This window comes from Mesoplodon bidens (assembly GCF_964165515.1).
Source record: "Mesoplodon bidens genome assembly, chromosome: 2".
Classification (NCBI taxonomy): Eukaryota; Metazoa; Chordata; class Mammalia; order Artiodactyla; family Ziphiidae; genus Mesoplodon; species Mesoplodon bidens.
In genome coordinates, this window is record NC_138177.1 from 89,654,037 (window position 1) to 89,670,700 (window position 16,664).

At 41.8% G+C, this 16,664-nt stretch overlaps 2 protein-coding genes across 2 annotated transcripts in view; both read right to left on the bottom strand.

Annotated features, from left to right (window-relative positions):
- The window catches only part of GNAI3 (G protein subunit alpha i3), a 37,538-nt gene extending 26,717 nt beyond the window's left edge, over positions 1-10,821 (bottom strand). Inside the window, exon 1 of the mRNA XM_081222675.1 lies at positions 10,603-10,821. Coding sequence (XP_081078801.1) covers positions 10,603-10,720 — 118 coding nt within the window. The 5' untranslated portion in view covers positions 10,721-10,821. The remainder of the gene's footprint in view (positions 1-10,602) is intronic.
- Positions 10,822-15,037: 4,216 nt separating this feature from the next.
- Positions 15,038-16,393, bottom strand: GPR61 (G protein-coupled receptor 61; the record flags this gene model as incomplete). The annotated part of the gene is made up of 1 exon (XM_081225065.1): positions 15,038-16,393. One exon carries the CDS (start codon positions 16,391-16,393, stop codon positions 15,038-15,040), a length of 1,356 nt encoding a protein of 451 aa, XP_081081191.1.
- Positions 16,394-16,664: the final 271 nt, after the last annotated feature.

Here is a 16,664-nt window from a genome sequence, read left to right on the forward strand (position 1 = left end):
TCCTCTGGCTCCCGCAATGTTCTAATTTTGGCTTCTGGTAACTTTCCCTTTACTTCTTTGAAAGCAGAGCAACAAAATGTCACTATGGTGCTAATGCTAAATTACATGGTATGTACATATGACCTGACTGAAAACTGTTTTTGAATAGGTACATTTCTTACTAGCTCTGCCTCAAAATTTTGTGAGATAAAAATGTAAAATATACATTTAACCCACACAAATAATTCATATGTAGTGGAGGTGTCCTACAAAGTTAACTGCAATGTTAAATCCATTCATCAAATTTTTACATTGAAAAATATTAAAATCATATCCCTATCTAAGTCGCAAACATTGACGGCAGCATACAGCACTTTTCTGCATGCCTATTTAATTGAATGTAAATTAATACCAACTTTAAAAATTCACCAATAACAAAATATTATAAATTCAGTTGCCTACAATTTCAACTCAGTTTCAATTCAAATTCGGTTCCGCATTCCTAAGGATGCCTACAATTTCAATTTCCTTTACCATATAAATGCTCACCAATGTTGTAAGTCAAAACCCCAATGGAGGGGCTTCCCTGGTGGCGCAGTGGTTGAGAGTCCGCCTGCCGATGCAGGGGACACGGGTTCGTGCCCCGGTCCGGGAAGATCCCACATGCTGCGGAGCGGCTGGGCCCGTGAGCCATGGCCGCTGAGCCTGCGCGTCCGGAGCCTGTGCTCCACAACGGGAGAGGCCACAACAGCGAGAGGCCCGCATACCGCAAAAACAAAAAAAACCAAAACAAAACAAAAACCCAAATGGAATTTGGAATGGCAAATGGTAGTGGAATGGCAAAAAAGGCAGGTAATAAGAGGGAGGAGAACGCAAAGTCTCTAGATGGCTTCCCCAAATTATATCTATATTTATCTTTATCTATCTATAATAAACTGTGGCTTTTTAAAAATACAGCTACTGGGCTTCCCTGGTGGCGCAGTGGTTGAGAGTCCGCCTGCCGATGCAGGGGACATGGGTTTGTGCTCCGGTCCGGGAAGATCCCACATGCCGCGGAGCGGCGGGGCCCGTGAGCCATGGCCGCTGAGCCTGCGCGCCCGCAGCCTGTGCTCCACAACGGGAGAGGCCACAACAGTGAGAGGTCCGCGTACCGCAAAAAAAAAAAAAAAAAAAAATACAGCTACTAAAAATTCAAATCAATACTCTCCAAATCCACTGCAAACCTTTCCAGCCTTACCTCCTACACTCCTCCCGCGCCAACCCTTTATTCCAGGGCAAATCTATTTGCTCACTCATATTTCTGAGTCTTTGTACATACTATTCCCTCTGTCTGGATGTGCTTCTCTCCAGTCTCTGCCATAAGAGTTCCTATTTATCCCTCGAGGTCCATCTCAAATGTCACCTCCTCTGGGAGGACTTCCCTGATTTGTCTCTTCCTCCTCTTCCTCCTTCCAAAACTGGCTACTCTTTCTGTAACCACATTCCATTACCATTGTTTACTTGTATATCTCCACAAGTTGAGCTGCTTAAAAGTTTTGTCTATTTCTCATTTATACCTCCAGGCTAGGAAAGTACCTGTGTACACATAAGACAACCAGAGATACCTAATCATAAATAAGTCAATAAATGAGCCTCCTTCTGAACACTGAAAACCAAAAAAGCTTAATAAAAAGTGGCTTTGACTAAATGCAATGCAGTGGCCTGGATTAGATCCCAGAGCAGAAAAAGAACATTAACGGAAAAACTGCTGAAATTCAAATAAAGTGTGAAATTTAGTTAACATTAATGCACCAATATTAATCTCTTAGTACTGACAAATACACCACAGCTATGTAACACATCAACACTAAGGGAAATCAGGTGAACAGTATACAGGAACTCCATGCATTATTTTTGCGGCTTTCCTACAAATCTAAAATTATTCCAAAACAAAAAGCTTACTAAAAAACTTTTCAGTAGTCTAGAAAAAGTTGAAAGAACTACAAATACCAATGAGAACATGAATGTGGATTTTAATTGCAACCACAATAACAAAAATAAAAGAATAAGAAATATACTTCTCTTCTTAGAAGTAGACAGGAAGGAAGTTCCCATACATCAGAACTACATTATCTACATAAATCATTATAGTATTTATATCATTACTTCAAACAGAGCTCTGTTTTGAAGTTAATGATTCCCATGTTCTAACTGCAGGAGATAGAGGGGGAAATGTTCTATTAAAGGTATCTCATTCTAAAACAATCCCTCTATAATTTATAGTAATTTGTAAAATATAATTTCCAAGGTCCTGGGCAAAATTCATTTCCACATTAGCTCAAGAGCAGTGACTAAAGAGGAGTTTTGCTGTTTCTCAACTGATTTTAAAATATTTTAAACTTAATGATTCTAAAATCATACCGGTAAGTTCCAAGATCATATCATAATATACAAACTATCCACTAAATAAAAACATAAAAACTAGGGATATCAATACATGGCTAAAACAGAAATCCAAATACAATGTAACATTTTCATTAGTTCTTAGAATTCAATGGAATACTATTTTAGTTTTCAAATCCAACTTGAAAGGATAAAGGAAATTTTGAGTATCTGACCCAGTGTAAATAGGTTGCACAATCAACCACTACAGGAAGATTAATTACAATATGACAAGAATCCAGCTACCTTGCTAATTTTAAAGAGGTCTGATTTAAATGGTCCCTAAATCACCAGTGTAATAAGTGTTAACAGCAGGCCACATGAATAAAAGCAGGAGATACAAGAACAATTTAAATATACAAATAGTGTGTATTTTAATCCTGGTGAGAGATGCCTGACATGCCAGCTGTAGATTTACATGAGCAGCTAGAAAAAATTTAGAATACTATCTACTTTTAAGTTAAGCAACGAAAACTTTTTGAGATGTAAAATACTAACATCATCCAAAAAACTAAGACTTTTGTATGTATGTTAAAACACTTACCCATTTGAGAATTAGACTGATGACTATAGCAGCAAAATAGTAATAGAACAATGTATACAGTAACATCTCAGCTAATCCTTAACAGTCTTAAATTTTAAGTATCTTCCAAGTCTAACTTAGAAATCAAAGGAAATTCATGTCTAAAGACTATATCCGGGAACTCCCTAGCGGTCCAGTGGTTAGGACTCCATGCTTTCACTGCCAAGGGCCTGGGTTCAATCCCTGGTTGGGGAACTAAGATCCTGCAAGCCATGTGGCGCAGCCAAAAAGAAAAAGGAAGAAAAAAAAAAAAAAAGACTATACCCTCCTGAAAATTGTTTCTAAGATCACCTAGGCCATTATTCAGGTACAAGTCAAACAAATTTGGTCTTTTTGGTATCTTTTGTTTGCTTGGTTCTTATCAGATATGTTCATTTCTGTTACCACCTAATAGCAAAACATTGAAAACAGTATATTTCATTTACATACAGCATTGCACCAAAACTAGAACAATTAAACAGTGATCCTAACACAATGTTATTCAGTTCAAGCAGCCTGAATTACAGAAACGATATACATGATTACCAAGGAGGTAAAAGGATAGCCTGGATAGATAAAGGCCTAAGGATAACTCTAACTTGCTCAGCACTGATAAAGAATTGTACCAAAATGAAGATAATTAAAATTGGTGGAGAAATCAAATACTAGAAGAACTTCTTTATATTCCCTTGAACATTTACATACGGGTACTTTGTGAATTTATGTCTTTCAGGTTTTTAACTTCAGTTTTTAACTATCTTCCTAAACAGGTTTATTAAGTTAAACTACTTTTAATCAAACTCAAGAACAAGAGAAATAACAACACAAAAATAGCCCTCTTTATAATTTGCTAAAATATTCCATCTAGTTGATAATATTAACTTCACAGACAAGGGACCCCTGAGGTCAGACCTCATTGTACAGAAAAAGGAAAATGAAGCTCAGAAATTAGGACTGCTCTCCCAGTCTTCAGTCTCTGCTCTTTGCCCTACATTACATGGTATCTCCTATTTCTGAATTGAGTTACTAGTTCAAATAGATGGATTTTATTAGTGCTAGTCTACTGTATTCTGTTGACTACAAAACAAATTTTAAAACAAATTTCAGTAATCTGAACAAATTTAGTGTCCACTGCTCTAGACAATTCTTATGAGACCCACGTTTAAATTTTTTGGTCTTTACTGCTAATATTCTAGCTCTTGAATACTTAAAGCATCTCTTCCTCCCCATTTCCCCCGACAAGCCCCAACCCACAATAAAACAAAACTAAACTAAACAGGAGAAGACACAGCATGGATAACTAAAAGCTATGAGCAATCTCTTTGCCAAATGTTTTTACCTACTCCCTAACAAAAACCTCTAAGCAAGATTATTAACAAGGAGCAAAATGGTCCATTTTACCTCTTCCCTTAGCTCTGGACAATTTTCTGGTGCTCATAAAAATAATAGGGGGGAAAATTAACTGGAAAAAAGCAGGGACAATGAAGCATAGACCCTGAACTGATTATAGGCATTTAAGAAAATTAATTCCTGAATTAAAATTGAAGGTAATTAAAATCAGGTGACATTAACTATTCTGAGTTGGATGCATTGATAATGGGAGTTTAAAATCCTGCACCTACCTCAAGTTGAATTTAATTACATCTCCCAACCATACAAAATGACAACTTAATATTGAGAATTAGCAGGCATGCTCTTGTGAATTAAAGAAAAACTAAAGCAATGATATGTTTAGTTCTTCAATATTTCCATCTCATTCCATTATTTTCACCTTATATTCAGTGAGTGTCTACTAGCTGGTAGGCACTGTCATCTATTAAACATTAACTTTCTAGCCATGCCTTTTTAATTGAGAACTTGACCCACCTTATCCCTGAAAGGGTCAGCCTTATGAAACTCATGATACCCCACAGCCCTGCCATATTCCCACCACAGATGACTAGACTGCGGCAGGCACCTGACAAGGAAGGGCCAATCTGATATTCTTTCCCAGGAACCTGGAATGCGAATCCTGAGAACCTGAGTCAGATGACATGAAGTGCCTGAACTACCAGGTTAGGCAGTGTGAGAGCCAGAGGTATGAGAGTAAGTCAAAGTTGAAGACTGGGGGAAGGGGAGTAGGGGCAAAGAAGTCCTGTGAGCAGAGAAAGCTGTTCTGAAGAGGTGACTTACCAACAAAGCAGAGCAAGTGACCAGTCTACTCTAGGAGAAATGGGGGGAGGGGACATGTATTACATTCCACGTGCAGGCAACCTGGTTGTATTGCATTTCTTATCTATCCTTGTCTGATGCCTATGAAGGTGCCTACTGTATCCTTTCAACAAAGCCTTCCTTGACCGGAAGAAGTATGAATTTCTATTCCTTTCAGGCAAAACACCTTAGCATTATCTTAGGTGCTGCAGCACATATAAAGATAAGAAATACCTAGTTAGTTCTCTTGGCCCTCAAGGACCATATACAGTGAGGAGCTGCTAAGTATACAAATAACCATAATATATGGTAAACAGTAAGCATAAAAAGTACTATGAGGTTTCAAAAAGAGGGACAGATCATATCCAATTCAGAACATCAAAAAGGTTTCATGGAGGAAAGTGAACTAAAATAGAAATAATAATAGATGGACCTTGGGATATTTTTTAAATGTATTTACTAACAAAAATAAAATGTCAGAATCCTAAGTCAGTCAACAACAAAAAAATTAATTTTACTGGCCCATGAAATACAAAAATCTGGTAACAACTGAATCATAGAACTTGGCAACTGACTGGTTATATGGATGAGAGCAAGCCAGGAGTTAAAAAAACAAGTTCAGTTTTCAGTGTATATGATTTTGAGAATGACAATGCCGGAACAGAAAAGTTCACAACAGGTGGATTTGGGAGAGAGAAGTGAGGAGGGGTGGCAAGTTCTGTACTGGATATATTGACTTGAGGCAAGTGTCACTGGGGGAACTGGAGAAAGAGGAGCCATCTCAAGTACAGAAAACAGTTTTCTCAAAAATTCCAAGGAAAAAACTTTTAGAAGACGTAAAAGACCTTCCACAACGTCTAGGTTTTTTCTTTTTCATTCTGAATGTTCCATTTTTGGCCAGCTACTGATTTTCCTGGTCCAAAGATGAGGGACTTTAAGGAGGTTAGGCAGTACCATGGAAGAAGAACTTGATGAAAAATATGGCTCTTCTCTCCAGAAAAACACATGTAACCACAAATTTTGCTAAAAATTTTAGAAAGTTCATGGATCTTCTGAAGCCCTAAGGGGTACACACACCCCAGGTTGTTTGTTTTTGTTTTTTTTTTTAAGGCATGATGTGGAAGAAACTGTGAAAGAAGAGACAGGGTTCAGAAAAAAGAGGAAATATCTGTAGAGACTCATCCACTCCCTTTTCCTCTCCAAGCAACTAGAGGATGAAGCAGCTCAGCACCACAGGGGAGGGATAAAGAGCACAGTGCTTGAGGTTCTACCTCACTTCTCTATAAAAGAACGAACTATTTTTATCAGAGACCACTGCTCCAAAACTAAAAGACTTTTTTGTAATAGTGCAAATACATTCAATAGGCTAAAATTTTTAAAGAAACACAGTTGCAGCCCTGATTAAAAAGTTACATGTCCTGTCAAATCTAATAAGTACTAAGCACCCAACTCTATGGTCATCCCTGTACTTACTACATAATTAGCATACTCAGGCAAGATTACAATACTATAATTCCTGAAAGGGATACCACACTTTCAGACTGCAGAAGTGATGAATGCAAATAAAAGACACAAAGAATAATAAGTGCTTATAAGAAACAAACCTATTTTTGCACTGTGAATTTCTGTTTTTTATGCCAGTTTCTTTTGCCCAGGCACAAGATGCATCCCCACAAGAAATCTAATAACTGTCCAGGAATCTCAAGCCAAATAAATAGCAAACATTATAAAGAATATCATCTTATGACAATATAATAGCATATTTATCAAAGGACAGTCTGATTTTCAATAACAAGCATATTCTGCCAGTAACATGCAGATATTTAAATGTAAATAATCAAATATAAAATATAAGGTTTAAGTGAATTAGATGATTCCAATTCTCTGCATGCAACTCAATTTTTGCCATACCACTACCAGCAAAATCCTAAAGAACAAAGCATTAACCTCATTTTGTGTAACAATGTTTTCTCAAGATCTGCTAAGGGGAACTATCAAGAAATGGATAGATAGAGATAGCACAGGAGTAGATCATTCAATAACTTACAAAACTAAATGATAATGTTTAATTCCTTTTACCACACAACAGTTATATTAAAATTCCTTGAAGATCTTTGAAAAGGGTACATTAATATTTGAAAAATAATCAAATATCTGTCTGAAACACCCTTGAAAAAAGTAGCTAAAATGATAAGTTTTCCAAACATCATTGTAATGATAGAAGTCACCATTTAGTGAATATTTATCTAAGTATTTTACATACGTTACCTCATTTGATCTTCTGAAATAAGCATCACATCTCCACTTTATATATGTGAAAATTAAGACTCATATGTTTAAGTTACATGCTCTGGGTCTCACAGCTAGTAAATGGAGGTGGGAATTGAATTCAGTTTTATGAGACTCCAAAAGAAGTACTGTTATGCTTTATCCCAGTGATTCCCAACTTTGGTCACATCATGTCGCATGCTGAAAATGGTAATACTTGTAAAGCTTACTGGGGTAAGTTGGAGGGACTTGGTGAAAATAATACTTTTTTTTTATATTATAAAATTATGACATGAAAAATAAAATACAAAATATTACAGATGATATTAAATACTAATTGGTATAAGCCTTCTGAATCAAATATTTTCAATTGCCAAATTCAGAGTTTACTGATGGAATCATACCAAAAATGTTCAAATATCATTCCAACTGCTGTAAAATTTTGAAAAGTTAATCATAAAATGATTTAAAAATCATAACATCATAAAAATGATTTAAAATTTCAAAACCATAAAACATTTGCAAACAGCACACTGGATGCCTTCCTATGCACTACACTCTGGTTAGGAAGCCCTGCATAACATAATTTTGTTTTTCTGTAGAATATTATGATTAAACACTAATTTGGTATATCAAGAGCTTCTCAATAACACATCTAAAAGAAATTTAAACCAAAGGTAACCAGAGAATTATAACACTGTATTCTTCCTTAACTAATCTGAATTTCTATAGTACCTTTAATCTATAACATTCATTTTGATATAATAATAACAATGATGGCTAATATTCATTACACTAATATTTTGTGCCAGACTGTGTTCTACTTCACATTATCATATTTAATCCTCAGAGCAATCCTATGAAGTACCTCTGTTTTCTCCATTTTAAAGATGAGGAAACTGATGCAGAGAGAAATTGAGTAAACAACTTTCCAAGGTTATAGTTGGTAATTGGAAATTAGAATTTGAAACAGTCTGACTTCAGAGCCCATGTTGTTAATCACTATGCTAAATTACATCCCCGCAAGGAAGGAAATACAGTAATATTTAAAGAACACCTATTATGTGCCAGGAAACCCAAAAGTAAGTAAATAGATCTCAACTTAGACTAAGTTTGATAGTTTTACAGTGATGAAGTTAAAAAATGACTTGCATGTACATCAAAGGAGGTATTCTACAGCAAAAAGAAAATTATTTGTATACAGTGATGGGTGCATTTTGCTTACAGAAATAGCAAGGAAGGTAACTTTAATTTCATAAGTGTGTTATGTTATGGTTCAAGCAAGAACATCTCTCTCTGCCACCTATTTGAATTTGTTGATTTAACTTGCTCAAGAATATAAAAAAATATTACTTAAAACAATGAAACTGATGAAAAGTAAAAGCAAATGTTTTTACTTACTGCTTTTGAAGTTCCCTAAGTGATCATGTGTTTAATTTTGTTTTTAATTAAATGCACTATTTATAAAGTCCTGTATCACAATAGGCTAATGTCCTGAGGGGATCTCTAATGATGAATGTAAATCAAAATAACCACAGAAGATGAAAATACACCTTTACTTTCATAACTAATCGATCAATAGAGACAATGCTAATGCCTTGAGTATTATGGTTTATATCAAACATCTGAAAGGCCCCAAGGAGCAATGTCCAACATTAGCTGGCACATGCTGGTTAACAGTATATATTTAAGAAGCATCTACTATGTACCAGGGACCACGCTCATTCACAAATGATACTGTTATATGGACAGTGGCAGTCTGGAATTTCAATTTTATTTCATACGTTCTGTAAGATCGGGTCTTCAAACTGAAAGCTCAAGCTCCAATGCATAACTTTCCCTCTTTATCCAAAAAGCTGTTACCAGGGCTTCTGCAATCTACAAACCATCAAACATGTTAACATGAAAAGACTAGCATGGCCACCCAGAACACCCTGGAGTACAAAATAAACCCTGGGTTATGGTGCTGCATTGTGTCCTCTGGAGCTTTACACCATAAAAATTTGGCACTTCTAAAGCAACTTCTTTTTCCCAAAAATCACTTGTTTTAAAAAGTAAAGTTCTATTGCTTACAGAAACCATTACTCTTATTTAGTCTTCCCTAACAGATCCCTAGAAAATACTAAAGGTGAAGAAATGTGGCTTGATCTTTTGGTAAGCTGATACCAGGGTACTTTATGTGATTTACTGAGCCTCTAGAAACCAGTCTCTCAAAAATTCTAAAACTAACCATGCTGAGTAAAATGCATCTGACTGTACATAAAAGCTACTTAAAACAAATGTCAGGTAAAATAAAAGTAATTCCTGAAGCCAATATTTAAAAAAAAAAGAACAGCTGACCAGAAATCTGTCACTGTCACACCTTTTACAGTAAATATGTCCAATATTTATCTTATCCTAAGATAACTGCAGTCCCACTGTACATCATCCCTAGCAACTATTCAGCAACTCCCACTGTGTAATCTATTATCATCACATCTTATGCCACAAACCTCAAACCAGCAAGTCCTTAAATCTCCTCAGCTCACACAACCTCCCACTTTATAAAAACAAGGAGTTATAAAACCTTAAGAGAATAAAAATAATAGAAAAAGGTGGATAAGTACACACAGCTTCTGCACCCAAACTTTTCCTTTATACCTGAGAACTTGTCATTTATCTCAACCACACACCTTCCTGTTCCTGGATAACCGAGTTCCTCCACCTTACCGATAGTTCAAAATGCCCACTCTCTAATAAATGACAACGTCCTATGTGACCACTCTGTCCCTGCCCCCCTCTCTACAAGCCCAACACACTCTCCCGTCCTCGCTACCAACTCACTCCAACCCCTCCCCCTTGCAAAACCTTCCCTAACAGCAGCTCTTCCTTTATGAGCTTTTCCCATATTCCTAATAGTCTCAATGTCCTACTGGACCACACTTCCAAGCTCTCTTCGCTGAACCCAATTCCAGCATGGAGGCACACCCTCTCTACAGCCTAATTCCTACCACCCCAAAACCCCACCCCCTCATCACGCCCTCCGGCCTCAGCCACCAACCCCCCACACCCCGCCCCACGTCCGTCACGCCCTCCAGATTCTTCGGGGTCCTCTCCTCCGGCGCGGCCTGAACCCCCGCCCAGGACTCCCAAGTGCCTGGGCCCTCGGGAACACCCCGCCAGCCCCGCCCCCAGCCCCTCACCAAGTAGCAGCAGCTTCACTTCTTTGGCCGCTTTCTCCCCGTCCTCCCGCAAGTTGCGGTCGATCATCTTGCTTCGCTCCACCGCCGCCTTGTCTTCGGCGCTCAAAGTGCAGCCCATGGCGGCGGAGGGAGAGGGGACCAGGCCCGGCCTCACTCACACACCGGAGACTGCGGCGGAGCCGGCAGAGACAGCGACTACTGTTGGGCGGCGGCCCTCTCCGTCAGCTCCCTGAGCGCCCAGAGGAACCGGATATCCGGCGGTTTACGACACTTCCGGCAACGCCCGCGGCCGTTACTTCTCGGCCCTGTCTAGCTAGGGTAAAGGAGGAACAACCGGGAGCGAGAGAACGAAGAGAGGAGCGAGCAGGTCAAGCGGCCGTTCCGTGGTGTAGGGCTGCCCTGTCGAGCTCGCCGGGCGCCGCTCGACCTTAGTCCCCTTTCACCTTTTCGGCTGCCTTATTTGGATAAGTGTGGAAAAAACAGGGACTGGCTTCTCCGGCTCAAGACACTCTCCCGAGGTCACACAGGCGGCTTCAGATTGACGTGGGGGATGGGACTTCCCAAATAAAAGGCCGCAGCCCACACGGAAATCTCTGCTGGGAATTTCTCACTGGCCAGAAAACCCAGTTGGACTCTGGCTGTGGAGATACGGAGCCTCTGCCCAAGTGTAGGACACTTTCTCGGCCGAAGTTGTCTCAGCCAGATCTATAGGATGAGAATTAGAGTCTGGGCCCTGGCCGCGCTCCACATCTGAAATTAGTAAGACCGACCATGCCTGGGACTTTATCGATCCCTTTCTGCCCTCTCCTCTGGCCCACCGCCTCCTGCTCTCAAAATGTACCCAGTGAACTTGAGAGTTGCCCAGCTACTACGTTGGTAAATGGTCACTTGAAATCGCTAACAGATCTTACTTTACTTGAAAGGTAAGAGTGTAGTTTCTCCATAAAATTTCCATGCTGTCTTTCCCCAACATAAGCCAGTTTTAGCGCTCACATATCGTCCTGCGTTAAGCGCTTAGGACTTCTACCAGGATTAGTCAACCAAAGTTCCACACCCTAAAACAAACCAGTGCATCCTGTGAATCTCCTATTAAAATTACCTGTTGTACCACATGAAAGGGAAGTTCTGGTAAAATTTGCCTCTCAGCCATAGCATCACCTGAAAGTTGATAAATCCCCTATAAAAGCCCCAGACTGATAGCCTTTTTACTCATAATCCTGGATACTACAATGAAAGTAGCCCTAAATTACCTTTACTTCCAAATAGCCCCACAAATACTCTCACCATATATTCTAGGGTGGGGAACTCTTGTAGCCCCCAAAACCTTTCCCTACGATTAAATATTATCTCCCCAATAGAACCTAAACCTTAGAATATACGGTCCAAACAGAAAGGTCTATATGGTGATTGATGATCATTAGAGGAATTTCTTGAGATCCACCTTAAACAGCCTCATCCACCATAATTTATTACTGCCAGTTCTTCAAAGTTCGAAGTCTCCTACTCTTTTCCAAGTGACCGTTAGAATAAAAGGGACTGCTTTCCCATAATCAATACTTATGGGGAAAAAGGGCAAGAGGAAAGGGAAGAAAAACCAATATTTATTGAGTACCTATTTGCCAAGTATGGCTAGGTGCTTCCATGTGTCATCTCTTTTATTCCTCACAACAACCCTGTGAGGTAGGTTAATATTATCCCCATTTTTACAGATGAGGAGATAGGCTCAGAGAAATTAAGCATCTTTCCCAAGTTCACACAGTGAGTAAGTAGATCTGACTCCAAATTCACTCCTTTTCTACCATGCTACTATAAGATGTTACCTGGGAGACCCGACAACAGAAGGTTTTCATCTAGGATTGAGAGTTACCCCAACACCACCAGGGTGCGGGGAAAAAATAACTTGAGAGCACGGTTTTCTCAACCTGTTGATTTCTTCAGTGGATTTAGAGGTCAAATTTTGTCCAGGAATGGCTTTCACAGCTAAGAATTACATATGGAACTTTACCAAGTGATCCTGGTGATTAGAAAACCCCTGGAAGGTGGTCATGACAAATTGTTGGGAAAGTTCTCAGCATAATAGAAGAGAAAATTTTATTTCCTTCATGATCCACTCCGGGAAAAATAAATGGCAAATGAACCAGCATATGTCAAATTCTGTAATAAACACCAGTGAGATCACAGTGTCAGGAAACTTCAGCCTGAATTAGCCATATTCTTGTACTTAAGATTTTCTCCTTTGATGTATGCGAAGGAAGAGTTGGAGGGCAAAGTCAAACAAAAAGGCAAAATAAGTTTACAAAATGGCTGCCAGGCAGTGTTTAATGTCCCCCCCCCCGCCCCTCCCCACCTGCACTCATCTTTCCTAGCTCCACTGGGCTCACACTGCCACCTGCTGGCAATGTTTAGGGTCGGCTAGCTCATCAGTGGTGGTCGGAAGTTTTCCCCGTATCTAGGAATGAGATTCGTCCCTTATGAATTTACCTTTAGGAGAGAGAGGAGGAGAACATGCATTTCAATCGCAAAAGACTCTCCTCGGTGTACATATTATCTAAGGGATTTCCTCAATGTAATAAGCACTGGACTAGAGTAAGTCTAGTGGTAGGAAGACAGAAACGTGGAAAATTTCCTAGATCTGAGGAGGAGAAGCTGCCCCGTTTCATGTGATAAATTATTTTCTTCAACTAGAGTTTCATCTACAGCCCCCAGACTTTCAATCTGCAGGAAGACTCCATATAGGCATCTTGCTGCAATAGGCTGAACTCTCAGAAGTTAGAACCACGAACATATTCCTCAATATATTTCTCTTAACACATTCCATAGTGCTTTACTATATGTAAATGCTCTGTCAAAATACAAGGTACCTGATCAAATTAGACTGTGAACTCCTTGAAGGCAGTGACTGCAAATCCTCTGTGAATCTTACAGAATAGGGTATTCAACTATCATGCACTGAGTTGAACTGAAGGAGTCAATGTTGATATCAGCATAACTTTTTATAATAAAAATTATTTATTAACTGTTCAGAGGGGAAACTGTCCCACTCCCACCAAGCCATCTTCCTCTTTGATGCTCAGTTAAGCCAGGAATTTGTTCAAATACAGATCACACCACCATGTGGTCCGGCCTCAACTCTCTAATGTGACCTGATTGAATTGAGGGAAGTGGACGGACGGGTAGTCCTAGATGGGTGTCCTGTCCAGTTTGTGATTATTCCCCCTCCCTTGAATATACCACCACCAAGACCACCCAACACAGTTCCTACAGTCTCAATCAGTGAACAGCTGAGCCCAACTCCCATGCCCCCTCTCCAACCCAGGGCTGCAGATAAGAGAGAGATTTAAGTCTTTGCCACTGAAGCTAATTTTGAGAGCGATGAATGGGAGTAGGGAGGCATTTAATGAACCATGGAAACCCCACCTTTCCCATTCCCAACCTTAGTCTCTTGTACCCGATTGTCCAGAGGGCTGGCGATGGGTCACTGCCATGAAGAGAGAGATCAGGGAGGCCAGCTCTGGAAAAAAAAGATTTACAGGATTATTGGTCTGGGTTACTACAGGCCTCTCTGTATCCAACCACCTTAGCGATTCAAATGCTAACCCCCACCTTCAGCCATCCAACCCCCAATCTTTCCACTTCTTCATCCTAAAAGACAAAGAGAAAAACATTCCTGCTTTATTCTTGCCTCTGCTAAGATCAAGCCCCAAACTTAATCTCCCATGTCCAAAAGAGAAACTGAAAAATACAACAAAACGGCTGTTCCTGGAGGGTGGGAGAGAGAGAGCTGCAGTCAACTTTCCTCTCTTCTACTCTGTGTGCCCTGATTGCTGTTTCCCCTTGCTTGACCAAACTCAAGAAAGGAATATACCCAGCTGGTCCTCTCGCTTTAAGGAAACCTCAGGTTTAAAACTAGAAAAAAAAAAATCTATAAACTCAAAGGAAACACTTGGCTGTAATTTAGTTGTTTTTAAACCTAGCAAGGAAATGAGAAGACATGGGTCATTTTCTTACCTTGCTTGAGTGCAATTTCTGCCCTGGACAATTACACTGAAAAATGAAAGATCCTAAAGGGTCCCCAGAATAACTCCAAGCCTGGTCTGCTGCCCTATATCTTCCAACTCCTACCCTTAGAGTTTCCCTGCTTCCTGAGTCATGGAAGTTCATTGGTTGAGAGGCATCATCTCACCTTCTTGACCCTTTACTCTCGTCACCATCTCACCAGGTTCCCTCCCCCAGGAGTCAAGGCTCACAGCCATGTCCAAGGCTTTTGCCACATATCCATCCAGTTGGCTCTGTTCCTGACCCAGAAAACACTAAGCGAAAGCTGTGTGCAGAGACCCCCAGCCCCAGCTAGCTGGGAAAAGGTGATACCACAAGGAGTTCCTTGCGGTCCTAACCGGCCCCCAGCCCCATCTCCCTCCAAGTGTCCAGCAGCCCATCAGGACTCCACTCGTGGTGAGGGGGCAGGACGGAGGTAGCTGTCCGACATGATGATGTCGCTGGTGAGTTGTTGCTCCAGGAACTCAGAGGTCTCCTCAGCTATCTGGCCGGGGATTCGAAAGTCAACAGCAGGTGGCTCCTGCTTGGGGCTGGGTGCAGGTCGGGAAACCCAGGACTCCGTGGGACAGCCAGTGCCCTGAAGAAACTGCAGGAAGTTCTCCTCAATGGAGCCCTCCCGGCTAGGCAGCCTCAGCTCCTCCTCCGGCGCCTGCTTGAAGAAGCAGACAAACTGCTTGCTGAGCTCCCCCCGGATCTGCCGATTGAGACATCCATAGAAGAAAGGGTTGGAAGTGAAGCAGAAGTAGCCAATCCAGGTCACCACATTCTCCACCTGCCCGGTCAAAATGGGCTGAGCACTCAGGGCGACGTAGAGGTGAAAAGAAAAGTAGGGCAACCAACAGAGCAGGAACTGTCCCCCTACAGCCAGGAGGACCACTGCTGCCTTCCCTCCCCCAAACGTCCGGTGCGGGGTGGTCTGGGGGGCCCCCGAGCTGGTGACCATGGTGGAGCGGCTGCTGAGAGACTCGGAGCGTTGCCGGGGGGTCTCCATCCACGTGGGCAGTGGTCCGTGCTGCATGGCAGCCACTCGGGCTACTCGGAACATGCTGCAGTAGACCACTAGGATGAGGAGCAGGGGCAACAAGAAGTAAAGGACAGCAAAGACCACCACAAAAAGCTGGCAGTAGGCACTGTGGCTCCATTGGAGTGAGCAGCCTGGGGGAACACGGGGAGCTCCCTCCTCCAGGGAGACCCTTCCCAACACCGGCACAGAAGCCATGGCCAAGGCCTTTACCCACACACCCACCAGAACAGAGGCCACCAGCCCCAGCGTCATGCGCACCTCGTAGCGCATGGGGTGGACCACATAATAGTAGCGCTCCACGTTGATGGCCGACACCGAGAGAATGGCCAGGCTAACAAAGCATACGCTCAGGAACAAGTAGAGGCGGCAGGCAACCTCCCCAAAGAGGTCATGGTCAAAGAGGGCGGAGCTGGAGAGCATGGCCAGGGGCATGAGGGTCAGGGCAGCCAGCAGGTCCACCAGGCAGAGGTGGAAGACAAAGACAAATTTTCGAAGGGCGGGTGTCTTGGCGATAACAGCCATCACAGCAGCATTGCCAGCCACAGCGGTCAAGTCCAGCAGGAGCATGAAGAAGAGGGCCACAGATTCTGAAGCCACGTCCCGCAGCCCTACCTCCGGGACCCCACTGGCAGTAGAGGGACCTGGGGTTTGAGGGACCCTCCCCAGAGTGGAAGAGTTCCCTGAGGACGGGGGGATGGGGGAGGACTCCATGGGGCCGAAAGAGGACACCCAGGGCACCTCCTGTCACAGGCCCATCCCCCATCCTAGTCCAGTGACCCTGGGATGGCAAGCCCAGGCCCAGGCTTCCCAATTTTGTGTGTGTGGGTTGGGGTGGGGAGAGAGCGCCTCCTGCTGGAGCCTCTCGGGCAGGCTCTTGTTGCCAGCCCTCAAGGCCGGGGACTGAGGGCTCGGGAGGCAGCTCCGGGTCCACCTTGGTGACTGCAGGGAAGCAGGAGCATGAGAGATGCGGGAGCCTCACCCA